Source organism: Diorhabda sublineata, chromosome 9 (genome assembly GCF_026230105.1).
Source record: "Diorhabda sublineata isolate icDioSubl1.1 chromosome 9, icDioSubl1.1, whole genome shotgun sequence".
Lineage (NCBI taxonomy): Eukaryota > Metazoa > Arthropoda > Insecta > Coleoptera > Chrysomelidae > Diorhabda > Diorhabda sublineata.
The window spans coordinates 17,536,727-17,557,729 of record NC_079482.1 but is presented as its reverse complement, the minus strand read 5'-3'; the positions used below and the strand labels follow the sequence as shown (position 1 = coordinate 17,557,729).

Sequence of the window (21,003 nt, the reverse complement as noted above, 5' to 3'; positions counted from 1 at the left end):
GTCATCCCACTTTTGTCGCTTCATCATTTTGAGTTACTGATTTTTTATTTTTTTTACTGATTTTAGTACATTTACTGCAGACGCCGAATCTTGTTTGTGTACTGAAACCAATATTATAATTTCTGTTAAAAATATGGCGAAAATAGTATTCTTCAACTTTTAAATTTTGATTTTCTTGTTGCTGCTGAGACATGCACTAGAATCGCAACATGATTTAAGGGTGATTTAGTTACTAGATATGGTCTTATGAAGTGCCAAGAGATAAGGGTTACTCCAAGAAAAACTAGTGTCGTCTGCAAATAGAAATATTTTACCACTAATGTCTAGATAGGGGATGTCGTTTATGAACAGAAGAAACAAAATGGGGCCTAGTACTGAGCCTTGGGACACTCCACATTCTAATGGCTTGCAAGATGACATCGTTGTATCAACCCTTACAAGCTGACCTCTGTTGGTAACGTATGACTTAAACCATGAGTGAGGTATTCCTTTAAAACCGTAGTACTGCAATATATTAATTAAAATATTATGTTTAACAGAATCGAAAGCCTTAGAAAAAGCAAAAATGGAGTCATGGCTGTTTAGGCTAGAGTACACATTATTAAGGAGGAAGAATATAGCATCATTAGTGCATTTGTTACTTATAAATACAAAGTGATGGGTACTAAGTATTTTATATTTAAACAAAAATGATAAAAGCCTCTTTTCAACAATCTTTCTATGATCTTAGATAACGTCGGAATGAGTGCAATCGGACAAAAAACTGTGTAAGTTAGCATTAGCAACAGGGAGATATGAAAGCGGATCATGAGAAGGAGTTACAGAGTTTGATAAGTAATGAAAATTCATTTACTATAATTTTATATCATACGTCACGAAATTTCTATATTAGTGAGTTACATACACAATATATTGTTCGTTATATACAAAACTATTAGAATTTGTAGAAATGAAAAAAGAAAACAATAAGCTTTCAAAATATATGATTTATTAAAAAAATATTATGTACATATTAACCATTTCTGTACAATTTGAAACATTAAACATTAAAACGTTTGTTTGAGTGGATAGAGGGTTTTGATATAAAATGAACAACAAAATACGCCATTAATTCAAGTGGAAATATAATTAATTGAATATTGAGTAGGAGGCTTCATGCTTCGAGAGAGATTCGAAAAATACACTGTGAGTAATGAAAGCACTGGACTCAAAATGTATCTATAATTTTTTGTACCCACAAAAGGCCTGGAATACTTTATTTCTAATGTCAGTCTTAGCAAAATTCGGGCTATCTCTGTTACCCAAAACAAAACACATTTTCAAATAATATGGGATGTAAAATAACTGAAGTATGATGAATAATGCTTCAGTAAGCACACAGCCACAATTTATTATCCATTGATGAATATGGAAAATTATCGATAAATCATCAGTATTCCAAAAAGCTCAAAAGAGAAGCAAGAAAGTAGAAATATTATAATATAATTTTAGAAAGAAGATGTATGTTCAATTAGTGATCAACTAAAAGTTATGAGATAGTAAGTGAATGTGATAAAAATGATAAGTAATAAAGAGGATTCTTAAGATATAAAGATGTCGAATTGAAAAAAAATTGGTGCCCATCTACGTTTCAGTATGTAATTATTGTATAATAAATATCCAAACATAATTGGTCGAAAACAAACCAAGATAAAACAACGTTCAAGTAACTATTTACATAGTTTCTAGCCTCATATATATGTTTCTAAATTTCTGTATCTAAATCTGAAGAATTTGTCATGAACTTCTTTCATTTCCAAAATTAGAATAGAGAAAGTTATCACCAAAACTAATATAAATGTAACCTTCAGGTGAAAATAGTTCAGAATTATATATTCAACCCCATCTACTTCAAAAATCATTTTCAAATTTTTTGTATTGGATCTTGGCATAAGAATGATCGAGGTTACATCCAGCACATATTTGTTATAGATAGCTTTGACTGTGATGAAACCTGCGAAAGCGTCATCGGTGAACGGCTTATTCTTTATGAATATTTTTGGAAAGAATAATGTGCAGTTGCTTCCGAGGACAAGAGATTTGTTATTTGTCAATGGAAGATAATCGGCATAACCTGAAATGAAAAATTTATTATAGTATGTGCTTACATCAACTTACATTGTAGAAAACAACTCATAAATATGAACGTACAGCTGTTAGAAATTGATGACCTTTCATTAGTCTGTTATAATATTGTGATTATTAACCTACTGATTGATGATATTTGTTCAGTGAAAATCATATATGTAATACTTCTATATGAACAGTTTCTATAAGTGGAAGCTGTTCCGACTAAGGAAGACAGAATAGGAACGATTTCTCTATCCTCCGAGAATCTAACTCGGTTCTGCGCATTCTCAAGCATGCGCAGTATAGATAAAATATCTCGAAGGAGAGAGAAAATTAATATTGTCGTCACCGTAACGTAGGGACGTTTTTTCCCATAACGAATTTGGCAAAAATACTTTTTGGAGGGCGCATTTGCCTCATAATATGGAACAACAACTTATTACGCAATTATTCACGCTCGTATTGAGCAGTAATTTACGTATCGCTATTGCAAAATTGCTACATATATGTATCTTTCATTCTTCAGTTGCGACTTCAATACGGAAATAAAAACCATTGGGAAAAACAAACAACTAATTATAACCTGACTAAAATTATTTCAAAAATATATGCTTCGTATACTTCAGGAGCTGTCTCATAAATGAACTTCTCGTAATTAGCCGCATTAGATAATTTTGGATCAGTCTTTTGTCTATTGCCGATAGTAATATAGTGCAGAAATCGTTCAACTTTAAAATAAAGTGGCACTCATTTGTAAGCCTTTTTAAGACTGTAACTTCATTGAAGCAAAATCGATTTTTCTCAGATCGTCAAACTCATCTATTCTGATTCCAAAATATTTTTCAACGTTCAAATTTCTTTTTGTTAAATTTCTAATGAAAAATTTGTCGCCTTAACTTCGGCTCCTAAGCACATACGTTTTTCTCTTTTCAAAATTGTTTTTACGTTTGGTTGTTCTCAATAAAACCTAACCCAACGTCACATCCAGAACATTCGATTACTCCTTAGGTGTTATGGAATTATTTTCTTGCAAGCTTAGAGGTGGTTAATAATTTCTAAATATCTGCTGATATTTTAGGTAGACTGAAATCAGAATCAGGTTCATCAGTCGTATTGAACCACATTCCTTTAGTCAAACCGATTTGGGACCTGTTTCCTGTCCATATTATATGTGATAAAGTACAGTGCCTTCATCATTTTAAAATTATTTACAATCTTACAGGTTGTTCCAAAATGCTGTGCATTATCAAAGTTACATTTTTTCAATGAAAAACTATATTTTGTGGCATACTTGGAATGATCTTGACTTCCTAATTACAATAATAGATAATTTCGGTTTTTTCAAATGGATCTCCCTATATTTTATGTGAATATCGAAAAGTATTACCAACATACATTATTTTTTATCATTCGCTATACCAAACAATATCAGTTCTTGAGACATTTTGATTTTTTGGGTGCAAAAGAATTTGAACAAAAGAATTTGAACGAGGGCAAAAATTTATTTCATTAGTGATGAAATTACGAGTATTGATATGATCTGGATATTAGGAGGAACGCCTTAATATAAACAAGAGTATACTATGAACATTTTCCCGAAAGGCGACAACCTACAAAAGCAGGCTTTGAGAGTTTGATTGAGTGGTTCAAACGCATCTTCACATAGTTTTTTAGGTTTCAAAATTAAAATTTTGATACCTTACAAACATTGAATGTGTGGGGCGGGAGAGGGGATTAGGTTAGGACTTTCGTAAAAGGATAAATGCAAAAGTAATAATTTTTTATTATGTCTAAGCCTTACTCTTCAATAGTTAATTCATGTTCGGGAAAATGTTGATCGGGGTGGAGGCGAGGGGGTTTGTTAAAAATTTGAAACCAGTGTTCAAATTTCAATTTTCAATCTTAAAATACTATAAAAAGATATCGTTTCAAAATATTTTGATGAAGACTGAAGATGAGTCGAATCGTCAAAATTTATCTTTCTTTTAAAAATTATCGAAAAAAACTAATTTTAAAACAGAAGAGACCTAAAATCAAAAACATTTAGGAGCATTTATTATATATATAAATGCTTTTGAATGTTTTATACATATATTCTTGTTCAGCATAAACAACTGTACAGCATACAAAATTTTCAAGGTCATCTGAGCTGTGAGGGTTAAACGATACAATTACCAAAACTTCTGTGACAGAAGAAAATGAAATTAATTTTTTGCTGGCACTTAATGAAAACCCACATACAAGTGCGAGAACTATTTCCAGTTTAGAATAACTGAGCTACTAAAATGTGCAGAGAATTCTTGACAGAAACAAAATGCACCCTTACCACATCTACTTGCAACGGGAATTTACTGAAGTCAATTTAAAAAAAACTAGCAATTTGTAGGTGGGCATTAATAGAGATACTTTTTTTACTACACCGAACCCTAATGCTGTACCATATCCAGATTTAGTGATGCCTTCGCCAATGTCAAAATTCGAAATATGCTATACTTGCTATCGAAAATGGACAGAAAATATATAACTGTTTGCAAGATTCTGCCGCAATGTTAGATGATTAAGTTTTTTCCTCTCTGTATTTTTGGTAAAAATCACATTTTAGAATTCCTGGTAATATATTCTATTATGTTTATTTTATATATTGGAAACATAACTTACCCCGCATTAGCTGTTGCGTGACAAAAAAACCACTATATTAGTAGGGGGTTATATAAGAAAAATGATTATCTGATATATTACTATAAGATGAAAATAAAAACCGACAAAGTTCATATGATGTGCTGAAAGTACTGATAAATAAGACAGTGGAACTACGACGCAATGTAAATAGGCTCTGGAAATGAGTAGTCAAATTTTATATCCGAACAAATCATATCTACGTTCCCAGGTATTCGTGGTTAGTCAAAAATATTGTTTTCTAATAATGTGAAAATTTAGATCACGTAACTTCTCCACCACAAATCAAACAAGAGTAGGTACTCGGGAAATAAAATGTCATAAATGGATATTGTGATTGAGTTTGATATAATTGATTCGCACCAATGATGATATTATTTAACATACCCATACAAATATGTTCTTACAGTACAGGACTTACTCGTATCTATTTCAAAGAATGTTTCCATCGCGTGGCAGTTGTCAAGGGAAATAGCGCCCTCCAATTCCAGTGAAATTCCATCAATATTAGCTATATAAATTTTTTTTGAGAAAGTTGGCTTTTTTCCAATAAACCCCAGACTCTCATACCTATGCTGGTCCAAAATCTATAAATAAAAATGTGATATATATCCATAACCTTCTATAAAAGGCATGAAATATGTCAACCTGGATCTTGCAGAGAACAGATTTTATTCTAATGCTTGTATAAGTAACGTCATACATCTACCATACCCAGTTACCCATTTTTAATATATAAATTGCAAAACGGTCACAAAATAATTTTTGAAGAATCTTTGAATTCTATCAACAATTAAATATGATTTGTTATTAGATGTGTAAAACAAATGATTGTTTTTGTTCTTATGAATAAAAACACGATCAATTGAGTTCAAAGTATTGTATTTACTCTTTAATGATTGCAATAAGAGTCATTCAGATTGCATCGATTTTGTTTATTCATTTCATAATTTGATTAAGAGTACATTCATCTCCCAAATATGTATTCTATAATATATTGGGAGAATTCAAACCGACACACACTTGGGCAGAAAGGTTCTATACCTGACAATAAATTCGAAAAAGTGATTAATAAAAATATCTACCAATATACACAGGTAAATTTATCATTAATCGCAAGCGTTTACTACCCATCCCTGTACTAAAGTCAGTTTTCTACGGATAGTGTAAGTGTTGTAGATTTGAATTTTTTTGTGTGAATTTAAAGCTATATTTTCATAGCTCCTGTTTGAATTTCAACGTGGAACCTCCAGATATATAACAACATTTTGATAAATTTATATCCGCTGAAAAGTTTATGTATTTAGTTAATATTATTTGAAACAAAAAACAAAATAAAACTATATAACATTTTCCAAAATATATGTGAGATTTTAGTTGGGTTCCAATATAGTACAAGTTTTCAAATAATTTTTTTATAATTGGTACAATTTTAGCTTTTCAAAATTGTTTAGTTTTCTTGCACTTATTTCGCACTTTTATTTGAAAAACATTTTTTGTCTGCGTGCTGATGAAATAAGATAATGTAAGAATAATGTTTTAATTTTATTTCCATTTATTTTCGATGATTGACGGCAAAATATGTAATGTTCTTACTGACACAACCTCCACGAAAAAATGCTTTATTTGTGGCGCAACATCCAAGGATCTTAATTGTATTGACGAAATGATTCTTAGAGAAATAAAAACAGAAAATTTGGAATTCAGATTATCGGTGTTGCATGGTTGGATAAGAATGTTTGAATTCCTTTTACATCTGTCATACAAATTATCAATTAAAAAGTGGCTCGAGGAACAGATAAAGAAATTGTTCAGGAAAACGAAGCCCGTATTCATAGAGAATTTAGGGAACGAACTGGTTTAATCATAGACAAGCCTAAGCCCGGATTTGGTCAATCAAATAATAAGAATATCGCTAGGCGGTTTTTTGAGGATGCGGAACTTTCATCTGATATTACTAACATTGAAATTAATTCAATTAAAATAATGCATATTACAACATAGTAATTTCAAGTGAACATGAAATTGATGCAGAAAAATTCAGAGATTTCTCACACGAACCGCTCGATACTTTGTTGATAAATATACTTGGTATAATATGCCTCCTACTTCACATAAATATTTTATACATGGCCCTGAAATAGTGTCCTCTGCTTTGCTGCCTATAGGCCAATTAACATAAGAAGCTCAAGAAGCCGTAAACAAAGATTTTAGAAAATATCGGGAGCATTTTTCAAAAAAGTGTAGTCGTGAAAAAACAAACAAGGATATTTTGATATTTTTACTGAGTTTCGACCTCGTAATAAACAGTAAAAGAAAATTTCAAAAGAAACAAAATTGAGTGGCTTCTGCCTTCTCCCGGGACTTCTGCAACACTGTGGTTTTGACAACATTAATGACTCCAACGATGGTAGTGAAAGCGATGACAAGAATGGCTCTTGTGATTCCAAAGATAATGAAATGTAATAGTTGTATCTTTTTTGTATGGATATGTTGTAAGATGTGTTGTAGTAACAACACATCCTATTTATAATAATCAACTTCATAGAGTTCCTGATTTATTGCCAGGTATAGGATCTTTTTGCCTCAGTGTGCGACGGTCGTAATCATTTCAACTATTGTGCCAATTTAAAATTCGACTTTCTCTTTCATCACAAACCTCTTCTTTTCGACCGAGTATTATTATAATATAAATGTATTTTGGCACATTATCATTCCTAGCTTTCCCATTATTTCCTGAACGATAAACGGCTGCTCATATGAAACAATTATTGAATCTTTCGGAAATATTAGGCTAAAGTGGAAAGATCACATAGAGTAAAGTTTACGGATTTGTTCAAAATTATATTACAGAAACCACCATTCCAAAAAAATTTAAGGATATCAAATATTTATTATGAGGTGAATATTTCGTATCCCGTGTTTTTATTTTGTTTCAAGAGTGAGTTTCATCGTTCTCGTTTTCGATTAAAATTCTCCCACGGGAGCATTTATATAATGCTGAATAGATTATCGGATAATAATAAATGGAAAAGCTATTTTCTGTTATTCCATAAATTCCATTATGTAATCTATTATTCATATCTGAGCAAATATCATGATCAACCCTTCGCGTATTTCAATCGCGAGTTATATCTAGACAAATACTGACGATAGGTACACCAAAAAATATCTTTGGAAATTACTAGATTGAAATAATAAAATATTAAGTCTTACGTCGGAGATAGAAATAGTTTGAAGTTCATCAACATATGTGAAAAACTAATTGAAACATATACAATCTATAACGATCATTATAAAAACACATGTTTTGGAATATATTCAGGAAAAATTAATTGGAAACTCTGAGGTCGTGGTAGGGAATAGGCTGGAATTGATATATGACCTAAAATAAAAGAAGTATTTTGCTGATAGACGTGACTTAGACCATATTCTACAAGTGCTAACAAGAACCAAACCATTCAAATATGAAAATTAATAGCGTTTGGAAACAGATTACAATTATTGACCGATCAAACAATACAAACAATAAGCAACGATTTTAATTCAATGGATAAAAAATACCAAATAAACCACTGCAAAAAGCTGCGCTGAACACCTTTATTGGGATGCTTAGGATGCTCAGGCACAATAAGAAATAACATTTATTTGAAGTAACCCAGTTCTTTAGAAGATGCAATGGCATATGTTGGCCAATTTTATGAGCCTAAAGTTCGAAATTATAATAACAATTTCAAATATAATTTAAACTAAATGAAAAATGATCAGAAAAGTCAATATAATAATAATTAAAATTATATTAGAAATCAATTTAATTATCAAAGAAATAATAATTATAGTGAATATAATTATATAACAACAACGTCACAATCCACAGGGGTTTGGTCCGAGAAAAAATGTATCATCAATTATGCCGATTCACGTTTCCATCAATACAAAAAAGTGGCCTCATCTCAAAAAATACCATTACTTGAAAAATTGGGATGGTTTTGATATTAACATTTTTCCATCATTAAGTCTGGAAACTCTCCACGTCTATCAAAATCATGATCTGACAACTCTCCATCCAACGTAACTTTGTATGGATGGAATTTAATATGAGGTAAAATTTTTATTACCGACGAAATATCAAGTTCCCCCCTGGATATTTGTCCAGTACTCACGTGTGGATCTTCTCCTAACAGGACACAAACATCGAAAGCTTGGCTTTCAGTTAATGCAGTTTTTCTGCGCCTTGATTTGGGTGAATCCTTTACCGAACTAGTTCGGTTAAACTTTTTTACTAATTTAGTGACAGTAGATCTTATTATGGGATTTCCGTTAGGATATAAATTATTAAAGATATTACACGTTTCTTCATCATCATCATTAGAATATGAATTCGTTCTTTTTCAGATAAATGATCCATTGTGACTTTCAATAAACAATAATAATTTATTCAAACTTCAAATTTGTTATTGTAGCAGTCATAGCCAACTGAATGTATTATTTTAACTTCGGCGGAGATACTGTAAATGTAGCTAAAACTCCGAAATTATGATATTTAGGTATAGGGGACATTATATGAAAGATAATAAGTATTTCTTAAGGATATAAAATATACAGGGTGATCTATTCGAAATAATAAAGTTCATTATTTTCCGAGCGTCGCGTTGTGACAGCTAATTACTTAGGCTATTTTCTTTGCTTTCAAGAAACGAAAGCAAATCAATCATTCACTATACTCATCTGGACCTACGGAATAAAATTAAGGGGATGTGCCAGCAAATCTGGTATTGATCTCATACAACGAGGACAATCAAGAGTCTCCAGTCGATCAATAGTCAATGCACCATGGTACCTCACAAACACATTGATTCATCAAGACCTCCGTATTCCAGCAATACAAGAGACTACTCAAAGCTGGTAAGCCATCCTAATATACTACTACAGTCACTATACCAAAAACCAAACAACAAAAGACTGAAATGAAGCTGGTTAATTGATCTCAAATAAAGTGCAATAGACCTTCTCACTGGAAAAGTCTCATCAGGACATTCTCAAGACCAGCCTCTAAGCCCATAGCCAACAGAAAAGCTTATAGAAAATATATTTCTGATTTCTGTTAATGGTACAAAAAAATATAAAGCTTCTGAAATAATTGAGGCGTTCCTTACATAATGTATAATTAGAGAATAATATGAAAATTTTTCTAACCTTCCCTATTTCATAATATTAACTACAATCTGATACTGATCAAATACCGACCAACGGCAATATGTTATTATATATAAAACTAGAAATGAAATATTCTCTGTCAGTATTGTTTCAGTCTATACAGTTTTATTGAGCAACAAGTAAAACAAATATCATATATATGTGTTTATATAAGGATTCAGTGATTGCTTCTGAAAAAAAATATTATTATTTGGTCGCACTGAGATTATATTTTCCTAAACACCCAAACACAATATTTATAGACTTTGCAAAATATTTGCCAATCAACTAATAAATAAATAGCACTTTATTTAAAAAAATGTTTTAGTTTTTTCGAGGAATATAATTAGAGTAATAACTGTTTTTCATCGATAAATTGAGAAATTTTATTTTGAAACAGTCAATTCGTAAAAAAATAAAAATTTATGATAGGAAATAAATGTGAATTGTTGAACGCCGTTTGGTATTAGCTTTGTTTTTGATTTTGAAATAATTCGTAATAAGAACCACGAACAGAACTATTGTCTTTCCAAAAGGCAATCGCCGTCGTTTGAATATGCCAGAAAGTATCAAATTACAAAACACATTGGTGAAAAAACCTATCCGTCTCGATCTTTGTAATAAGTTTTGAGCGATGAGAATATTAATATATAATATTAATCTATAGTTAGGAATAAATGCAACAGTTCAATAGTTGAAATAATAATAACCAAGTTAGAAATAAAACGTAATTGATGATTCGTTGAATACGAACGTTGTCATTTTAATGCATATTTATAGGGTATAAAATGGTACACAACATTTTTATTCCTTATTTCTCAAATTGTCTTGGACAAAACATGTTGATTATGAAAATATCGGGTAATTCAGAGGTCGTGTTTTTAGAAAATATCGTAAGAAGATTGTACTTTTGGAGAACATGCTCAAACGCTACAAGATATATATCGAATGATGTTGAAATAGCTAGTTCTTTACACATATTGATTGCATCCTCACAAAATCAAAATCACAGCCTTCCAGGCATTAATGGTAATTTGTCTAAGCTGCAGTTTTGAGTTAACTACACTCGAACAGTATATTGAGTTATATGGTGAAATAAATCACTATGTCTTTATTAGACGGTCCAGAATCAACTCTGTATGAAGGACAAACAAAAAAGTAGATAGATGTTTGAACAGAAATGGTACGATGTGAATTAATCGGGCTAAGATTGTTTGACGAAATTGTCAGTGAAGTATGAGAGTAACGGCTCCCTATTTGGCAAAATTTTTCCAAGCAAATGGATAGGTAGAAGAGACCTATTGAATAACCACCAAAAATCGCAGACTCCTCATAGTGAAAAATAATTATATGTATGTATGGATTTGGACTCTCGTATACACTGCGAACCAAAGTATCTATTGTGTCCCCTTTTCTTGCTGCCATACTGAAGAACTCACTCACTCCTTTTAAAAAGTCTAGAATGTGGTATAGCTTTAACTGCCAGAGATCTTTGTCTTCAATTTCATACGCTCCCAGGTGTATTACTCTGGATTTCCTTAGTGTTTCACACCTCAGAGAAAATGTGGATAGAGGTTTCATCCTCTGTGATCTAGCCTCATCAGATTCGTAGATTCTTACTTAGGTTGATACGTTTAGCAGAACTACTCTGGTTATAATTTTCCGGCAGACTTCAATCCTTTGGACTTATTTTTATGAGAGTTCTTGAAAATCTTTTCAAGACCAAACTAGCAGAGGAGCTTAGATCACGAAGCCTGAAGTCACAGAAACATTTAAAACAAAATTTTAAGGCAGTTAAGATATTTCCAAATATTCAATCGAAAACATTATGAGCAGTTGCTTGATTTGAATTCGATTCATCAGTTTTATTATGTTAGAGCATGTGTAGAGAAAAAATAATAGAGTAATATTGCTCCAAATTCTTATTGTAGAAGTCTGTTACATTAAAAAGAAAATAGTATAATAATAAGGGATTTATAAAGGTCGTGAAAACATCAACACATTGTTTTCGATTTCACCAATCTTATCATATCTGACAAATTCATCTAAATGCGAGAATTTTCAAATAAACACTTCATAAAACACCGAAATAATATAGTTAGATACTATTGATTGCTACAATGAAAAAACTAGGTATATAAAAACTTTCTCTTGTATTGGGGTTCCAAATATTTAATTTTTTTCAATATAAAAAGTAGGAATTCATTGTTAGTTTCAACAAAAAATGTTATTCATCTGCATCGTTTGTGGTTTATTTTTCATAACATACTTCTATCCATATGGGATGTCACAAAAATAGTTGAGTAAATCAAACTTACATCCTCTTACCTTCAGTCTCTGAAGACGATAACTTGGTTATCGAAACGTGCGTCAGACAGTGTAATTGTGAGTCGTGGTGTACGTGTTTCAGTATGAATATCACCAACGGCTCTATGAATTCCAACGTAGTGTTAATGTTAATGTTAAAACAGTTGAACGAGTAAAAAAAATAAATTATATATTTAAATAAATAATAAATTATAAATAAGTTTCTGTACTACAGATTGTAGCCTTACGATCAAATGATATTCTAACATCTCTTGAAATGTCAAGTGTAACTTCAGAAAATACCTATATCATTTATATCGTCCAGAATAGTCGATAGAATATTGTATATAATATTTTTCGTATTCCTCAATTAAAAACGTGAAGTAAGATCTGGGAATCTGGCTGGTGAACTGCATGAACCTCCTATTCTGGTAAACCAATTAACTGCAGCTATATTACGTGATTCCTCACAAGCACATAAAACCATAATGGTGAAAACTGTGAATATTCACTTGATCATCATTGTGGAAAGTAGATTCGTCCATGAATAACTCAAATTTATAAAAGTCCTTTTCTTATGCATCTCGATCAGAAATCCATAAACAAAATTATTCTATTCTTCTGCAGCTGAATACGATGCGGATGGTATTTGTGCTTTCTAAGAATCCTATAAATACTAGATTCAATTAAATATGCAGTTTGCTCATTTTTTTGGTGTTCGTATTTGGATTCTAAACTATTAATCATAACACCAAGAATTGTCTTCGTTGGTGGTAACTGTTTAAATTTGTATGATAATTGAATAACTTATCAGGAAATGCCGAAAAAATATCACGATTGTTAGATAAAGGTTGTGAAATCGACTTATCTAAATTCAATATATATCAGAATTTCTCTAAAAAATGGAATATCCCAAGAGAAGGAAATAGGTATATGAAAAATCATTCATAGTTGACCTAATTACCTATGTAGACTTTGAAAATGTGATCAAATATGAGGTAATCCAAATAGTATATTTCATTTGTTTCACTATTTTCAGTACTTTCTGTAGAGCTGATAATAATTTTAGATGGTAGCCGTAATTTACTAGGAGAAAAAAATTGTTGAAAATGTTACTCCTATTTAAAACACTATATATAAAGTTGAATCAACTTGTATATATAACTAACTTTGAAAATTTGTTCAATAATAGATAAAATCTTCACGTTTCGACCTACTTCGGTTATCATCGAAATATAATTTCCATCAAACAAAATCCCATTATCTAAGTGCTCCTGAAAACTAAGGAAACGTGTTTTTTCAGAGTTCTTTTGTTAGAGTTAACAATGAACTTCTACTTTTCACCAAACAAGGAATATATTTCGAACCGGAACATAAAAGAAAATTGATCTTTAACCCCTAAATTTTTCATTGCAATAGTATTTAACTATATTATTTAGTATTTTATGGAGTTGTTACTATTTGAGAATAATTTACATGAATTTAAAAAACTTGAGAAGATTAGTAAAATGATCCCAATCAAATTCACAAATCACAAATAGTTTGTTGATATTTTTGAGACCACAATGTAACACAACTCTACAAACACTAATTGTTCTCTGGAAATGTTTGAACGTACTACGGAAGAATCAATTTCAAATCAAGCAAATGCACAGAATTTTTTCGATTTGGCAATATCCTACCTGCATTTGAAATTCACTCAAAGTTAACCTAACTTACTAAGTACATTCCAAAAATTTAATAAAATATAGGGATACTGTATTGAAGTCACCATTTGACTTCTACACCATATAAATACAGATTAACCACCCCGTATAGTCCTAAGATTAACTATAACCTCAATCAAAATAAACTACAAGAGGAATGATTTTTGCTAGAAGATATAACTATTGAATTGCTACTCGAACTAAATACATAATTTTGTAATATAGAATCAGAAATAATGAATCACTATTGTTGATACGAATGGAATCGCATCACACCTAATTTAGTGTCAATCACATTAACCAGATAAAATGAAGTATATAAATAATGTTTTTGTTAATAAGAAACATTGACATATAATGTTATATTGAATATGATTTGTTTTATTTCTAAATTGATTACAATCTATTGATTTGATTAGTGTCTCATTGTGGTTGTGTGTTAATCAACTGAATAATTAGAGATGTGAGGTGATAAAAGATGCACCAAAAAGAATCATTTATTAATTAATGAATTTTGAAGTAAAGGTTATCCCATTTTTATTATCAAATGAGTATAAATGTGATCTTACACGCTATCGATTGATGTATGACAATGTTCTTAGGTATTACACATTCTTTCACTCGCTTTAGTCTGTAGGGTTGCCATTCATGACAAATTAGTCGCAAAAATTTCTAAAAACACTATATTGATTCACATATTCACACTATATTCAAAAGATATATTCAGATTAATGACGTGAGAGGGACTAGGAAACCACATTTTGTGGTAATTTTTTTTGCCTTTGATGAGTTTATTTGGATTATTTTATACATCAAGTAAGTAATCAGTTCAATTTCTAATAACAGATAACTTTGCTGAAGAAGATTAGATGTGTGTCTGTTTAGATAAATTTGGGTTTCTTTGGGATACATTGTTTGTCGCTACAAAACTTTAAAATTCTTTCTTACTCTACAAACAAGTATTGGTTAGTTAGTCCAGTCAAAACCTCTCTTGCTGTTTCATAAGAGTAGGTGAATTTTGAGTTTGTAACATGTCTTATTAAATATTTCCTCAAATATTTCGAATATTCCTTTGTTCGTGTATCGTGGTACAGTAGTCACTTCTTTCTTAATTCTAACATTTGTTTGTTAATTGATTATCGACCTCCCTCCATTCGAAGACTTCAATAAAACTCAAGCTGATGATCTTATACCTTATACCTAATATTAACAGGTAAGGTTTATTTTTTCAAACTTTGCTTTTTATATATATATAGTGCTCACAAAATTCCAATCATCTTCAATTTCCTTTTACTTTAAGCAAATTTGTATCATAATTTTCGTGTATGTTCGTATTGCTATTTATTTGAAAAACATAAAGAATATATGAATTCAATTTCTTTATATGTTAGAGCATAAGTTCCTTTTTATTCAAATATATTCTATCTACTCGTTTCTTCCTTAGTAATTTTCATTTGTGTTGCCGTTACCTTCCTCATTTTATTTTTTCTACAGTTCTACAGCTGCAAGGTTGGAGATTGACCACCAAGGACTCAACCGGTACACCACCGTAAATACACCAAATTTAATTTCAATAATTGGGAATTGAGTTAATGGCTGCCATTAACCATCTCGGGTTTCCGATAAGTCCCAGTTCTTATCTTCAATATATAGAAATATGAGTTATTTTTAAATTATAACTGTTATAACAACTTATTCGTTGTGTTGTGTTGTGTTATAACAACTTATTACTACATTATAACTTATTATAACAACTTTCAAGCTTTTTCGCCCTTTTTTATCACTTCTAAATTCGTTCGTTGAAATGCTAGTGACGTCCAATTTAATATTAACTGTTAACCTCATCCAAGTAACATTTATTTATATACCTCAACTGAGGTCGAATATCACTTCCTAAGGAAGAGTCTTCAGCCGAGGAAGTAAGGTTACAAGTTTTTCAATTGTGAAATCTAAATGGTCACGTTGCTTCTGATCTTGTCGGTATTTTGGTTGGTTTTTAAGTTCAAATTCATATCAGCTGTTGCTATAAAACAACTATCAAACTTGTTGCATGTTGTTGAGCTATCAAAGTCATCATCAACTGCCTTTCAAAGTCTTAGTATTGCTAAACTGTGAATACAGGAATCGAAATCAAAGTGAGGACACATCTTTTGGACAAATGTAGATATAATTGGGCATTGCATTATTTCTGCAGGAAGATCCACAGTTTCCATTAGTACAAAATCATACTCCGCCTCGACTAATGGATGACTACTTTTATTAGATTGCAGTAGTAAAGAGGCTAAATTATATATTATGTTCATAAGCAGCATCCTCAGAAAGTAAATACTTGGACAGGTACTATCACAACAGAATATTTGCTAATAGTTTTCGAGGAATACCTTATAGTTGAACGCTTCTTAGACTTTAAGATTTGAATTAGTATTTCCCCTGGCTGTTAAACTCCTCAACAAAGAGTATATCCAGATATCTCCACTAAATCACTAAGTATTGTTCTAAAAGCTTTCCCATATTCTGGGAGAATTATTATTAGAGACATTTACTGAGGACACTGAATTGGAAAACGTTGTACAATTCGGCAACTTTGCCTCCATATTTTCTTAAGTTACTGGTTGACGAATAGATAGCGTAGATACTTCATTTTGGCGTACAGAAGAGATTTTGATCTGGCAAACTTCAATCGGCTATAAATGACTAGAAATAAATCGTGGATATATATCGAGAAGATGGCAGCAAATTGCTTGCCAATGAGATATTTTTGACTATGACTATTTTTCATTATAAAATTTTAGAGAAATTTTTGTCTTTATTTCCAATATTGTATTGGAAATACTTTACCTAGTTAATCACGAACAAAAAATGAGGTTTAATTTATCTAGCACCTAATCATATCTACAATTGAATCATAGAGCCATAGAGTCAAGGCAAAACGCGTTTTTTCCAGAAATATGTAATGGCAGATAGATTTGGAAATCATAATTTTAATAAGTGATGAGCACACTTTTTAAAAATTTCTTTTCAACCTTCTGCATATTCATATGATTATTTTTTTAATAATCAATTGGCAGTGTGATTGATAGTAAGCAGTACATAGTAATATATCGAACGATATTGGATTCAAAGCGATCTAAAAATAATTTCATAGTGCATTATTTGAATAGAAGTTAACGAGTTCTAAAACAATGCAAAAATATCAGTTTTAGAATATGTAATTGTAATCAAAACATTTTAAATTCATCATCACACTAATAATTTTATTGAAATATGTTATAACTTACATATTTCCCCTCAACGACTGCATCACACCAACTTATGATAAACAGTGTTAGATATAAAACACTCATCACATTTTTCTGGTACATTTTATCGAACATCTGACAAAAACTGAACAATTTTGCTGCGGTTACAAATATTTTGACAATTGATTTGTTCATCAACGATTATCTTATCGTATCGTTGATACAGATTAGGTAAGAATAAACATATAGATGGATATTCTGTAAGGTAACTCACATTCACAAATATAAATTACTAACAAATTGCGTTTATTTTCTTTTTAAGACATATAGAAGTTATTTATAATATATATAAGGTATTTTTTAGAAGAAAATATTTTTGACGTTTCCACTGACATTTTTCGAATTAATACTACCTATCACGTGATTATCAAAATAGAATCAACCATACAAAGATTTATATTCTCAATTCATTTCGAATTTTGCTACTAGATAAGGCAACTACTATTTCAAATTTATTTATAGTTATATTGAAAGAGTTTGGCAGGAACAACATGGAGAAGATGGGTTGATTTATTTACATTTCGCAGACCTCTGCGGACATTAGTTCTTCAAATAAAATAATTGAAATTTGTCATTAAAAATTAAAAAATCCAACTCTGAGTACTATAAGACCGTTGCACTGTATTATCGACGGTCACGTCAATCTATATGGACAGTTTAAACGGGAAGGAATGTCCCACTATTAAAGTGCTGACAATATACTATTTTCTCTCTCGTTCCAGATACTTCGTACAGGTTGCGCATGCTTGAGAATGCGCAGAACCGAGTTGGAGCCTCGGAGGATAGAGAAAGCGTTATCATTCTGTTTTCCTTAGTCGTAACAGCTTCCACTTATAGGAGTATTACATATATGTCAATATCCAATCCAATTGAATATAGTTTCAGCTGTTTGAAATTTTTCTATATTTATTGTTATTTTTTTCTTGTCATTATATATGTAGTACAAAAGTATTTGAATTTTTAAAGTTACATGTCATTTTTGTGGTTAGATGCTATTCGTTTTAGATCTTACTCTTTGGTTTTAATTCCTACTTTGTTCTTTTTTAAAAATGCCTCGAAAGCGGGAATCTGATCTATGCAGATTTGTCGCGGGCCCGTGCAGCAAAAGTTGCACTATTAATCTTCGGTTCGCTGGGAGCTGAGAAGACAATAGCAAGCAGAGCGTCAAAGTGTTTTGTGAGTAGCTGAAACTCCTCTTCACGAGTTCGTTCAGAAAGATAAGCTAGAAGAGCGATAGACAAGCCAGTACAACTGCAGGCGAGAAGAATTCATAATGCAGATACGCAGACCACGTGCCGTTGAAATTTCATGCGTAAGGATTGGTTGTTATTCAATGGTACTGAGTTTCAAAATAATCCTTTACAATAATCCTATCATAATCATACTTTGAGTGTCATTGGCTAAATGCATAAAAAATGCCACTATTGCGTTGCTCTGAAGCTTCACTTCAATTCAATTCAATTTAATTCACTTTAATGACTTTTAAAAACTTAATTGTTGAATGTTACAGATGAGTCAAAGCAATTATGAAGTAAAATAAGAAAGTATAACTGTTGCTTACAAATGCCTGGATTTTCACCAACTTTTACTATAGGGCAGATATATCATGGTCTACAGTAGTCAGTTCTAACTTCCCAGCCTCATGAGATAACAATTAATCTGGATGGTGTAGTAAAATATTGGCAATGTATTTGTTCATGTAAGTACGGCAGGAAGAGACTTGCATATCGACACGAAACTATTAAAAAAGGACACAAGAGGCCACTAATTGGCCATCAGAATAGAACATTTGTAACACTACAATTTTTATTGTTTTCGTATTGTTTTTCTATCAGAAAAGAAGAAGAACAGATATATTATTTTACTATTTAGACTAAAATTTCAAAAAACACCTTCTATTATTTGTAGAACAACAACGATTTTTGAGGTTAGGTGTAATTTTTTAGTTAGATGCTATTTGTTATGATTCCATTTATTCCCATTGAGCTTATAGCCTGTTCGCGTGTGTCCAGAATTTACTCGACGGAAAAACTTATAGTCTAAAAAAATGTTTTGATCAATACTCTGAATTTTTATCTTTTGAAATTGTTAAAATTTATATTATTTATTTTTGTTGCAGAGAAATATGTTCAACGTTTGTTGTTATATTTTAATGAAGTTTTAAGTTTTTGAAACTTTAACTTTAACATTGATAATATCTGCCAAGCAATAAAATTTATCAAAAACTTATCAATTATTAATATAATTACGTTGAAAAACAGAATTATTTGCATGAATAGGTAATATTTATATATTAATAGTATTATACATTTTTTAGCACTGTCCTACCATCCTACCAACATCAACATTTTATATTGTAGACTTTTCTATATAGTTTTGAAAATATTAACGTTTCGATCTATTTCGATCTCTAAAAATATGATTGACTCATTGACAATGTGCTCATCTATTTTAATTATTAGATCACTTTCAATATGAATATCAAAATAAATGATTTTTATTGTTTTTATTAATTCTTTTTATTAATTTTTTCACGTATTGTAGCATAGTAGTCACTTCTGAAATTTTGAAATTGAAGTTTTTGAAGAAATTAATATGTTATCGACCTCTCACTCCATTCGAGAAATTCAATAAAACCTCTAAATTAATTCGAATTCCTCCTCCACCTATCTAAACTCCAAATGAAATTCAATTTTAGTAAATTTGTGGTGATTTTATTCATTAATTCATTATATTCGCTGTTAAGTTTCTCTTTGCTTTTTTAATCATTATACTCAGAAAAATTCTAGTTATCGTTATTAATTTTTTTTTTAAGCAAATTAAGTTTCTGCGTAAATCCGTATTTTCTATTTATTTGCCGAACAGAATGAATAGAATAGAAAAGATTCCTGTCTGGTTATATTTAAAAAAAATAAATTCCCTATTTTTTATATGTTGGCATAAGCTCCTATCATTCAAATCTGTTCTTTCTGCTCGTTCCTTCTTCCGCAATTTCCATTTGTGAGTTGTTTTTTAATTTATGCTTTTATTCGTTGTGCTTTTTTGGATACACAGTTAATGCGAACTTAGTATTCTTTTTTAAGAAGTTCATTTGTTGTTAAAACTTCTTTTATTGTTCTTAGCAATAGATATTAATTACGTTAATCGAGTCCGGGGATAGCTTTATATCGTTCAATTTTTATTTTTTATTTAATTCATAGGGTGTTTCCAGTTTTTCCGCCTTTTTTTATTAATCGTAACGTCGCACACTGGGGCAAAAAGGTCCTATGCGTTGTGCTATTATTACAAATAAAACACATATTTAACATTTTGTGTTTCATTTTGATTCATAAAAACATCATATAAATATTTTCTTCTAATTATTTATTTACGTGATTACATATCCATACAAACAAGATACAGCTATTACATTTCGTCATCTTCAAAATAAAAAGAGTTATTCTTGTCATCGCTTTCACTACCATCGTTGGCGTCATTAATGTATCAAAACCACAGTGTTGCAGAAGTCCCAGTTTTAATGAATCCCTTGCTTCTTTAAGAAGGCACTCAATATTTTTTTTGAAATTTTCTTTTACTGGTTATTACGTGGTCGAATCGAAGTAAAAATGAATTAAAAATATCATTGTTTGTTTTTTCACGACTACACTTTCTTGAAAAATGCTTCCGATATTTTTTAGAATCTCTGTTTCTGACTTCTTGAGCTCTTTTCT

The 21,003-nt window shown here is 30.6% G+C and overlaps 1 protein-coding gene across 1 annotated transcript; it reads right to left on the bottom strand.

Annotated features, from left to right (window-relative positions):
- Window positions 1-971: 971 nt before the first annotated feature.
- LOC130448705 (uncharacterized) lies at window positions 972-17,389 on the bottom strand. Its single transcript, XM_056786182.1, has 3 exons — window positions 17,273-17,389; window positions 5,207-5,372; window positions 972-2,113 (listed from the first exon to the last, which is right to left on the bottom strand). The coding sequence occupies exons 1-3, from the start codon at window positions 17,366-17,368 to the stop codon at window positions 1,731-1,733; spliced, it is 645 nt and encodes a 214-aa protein (XP_056642160.1). The 5' UTR covers window positions 17,369-17,389; the 3' UTR covers window positions 972-1,730.
- Window positions 17,390-21,003: the final 3,614 nt, after the last annotated feature.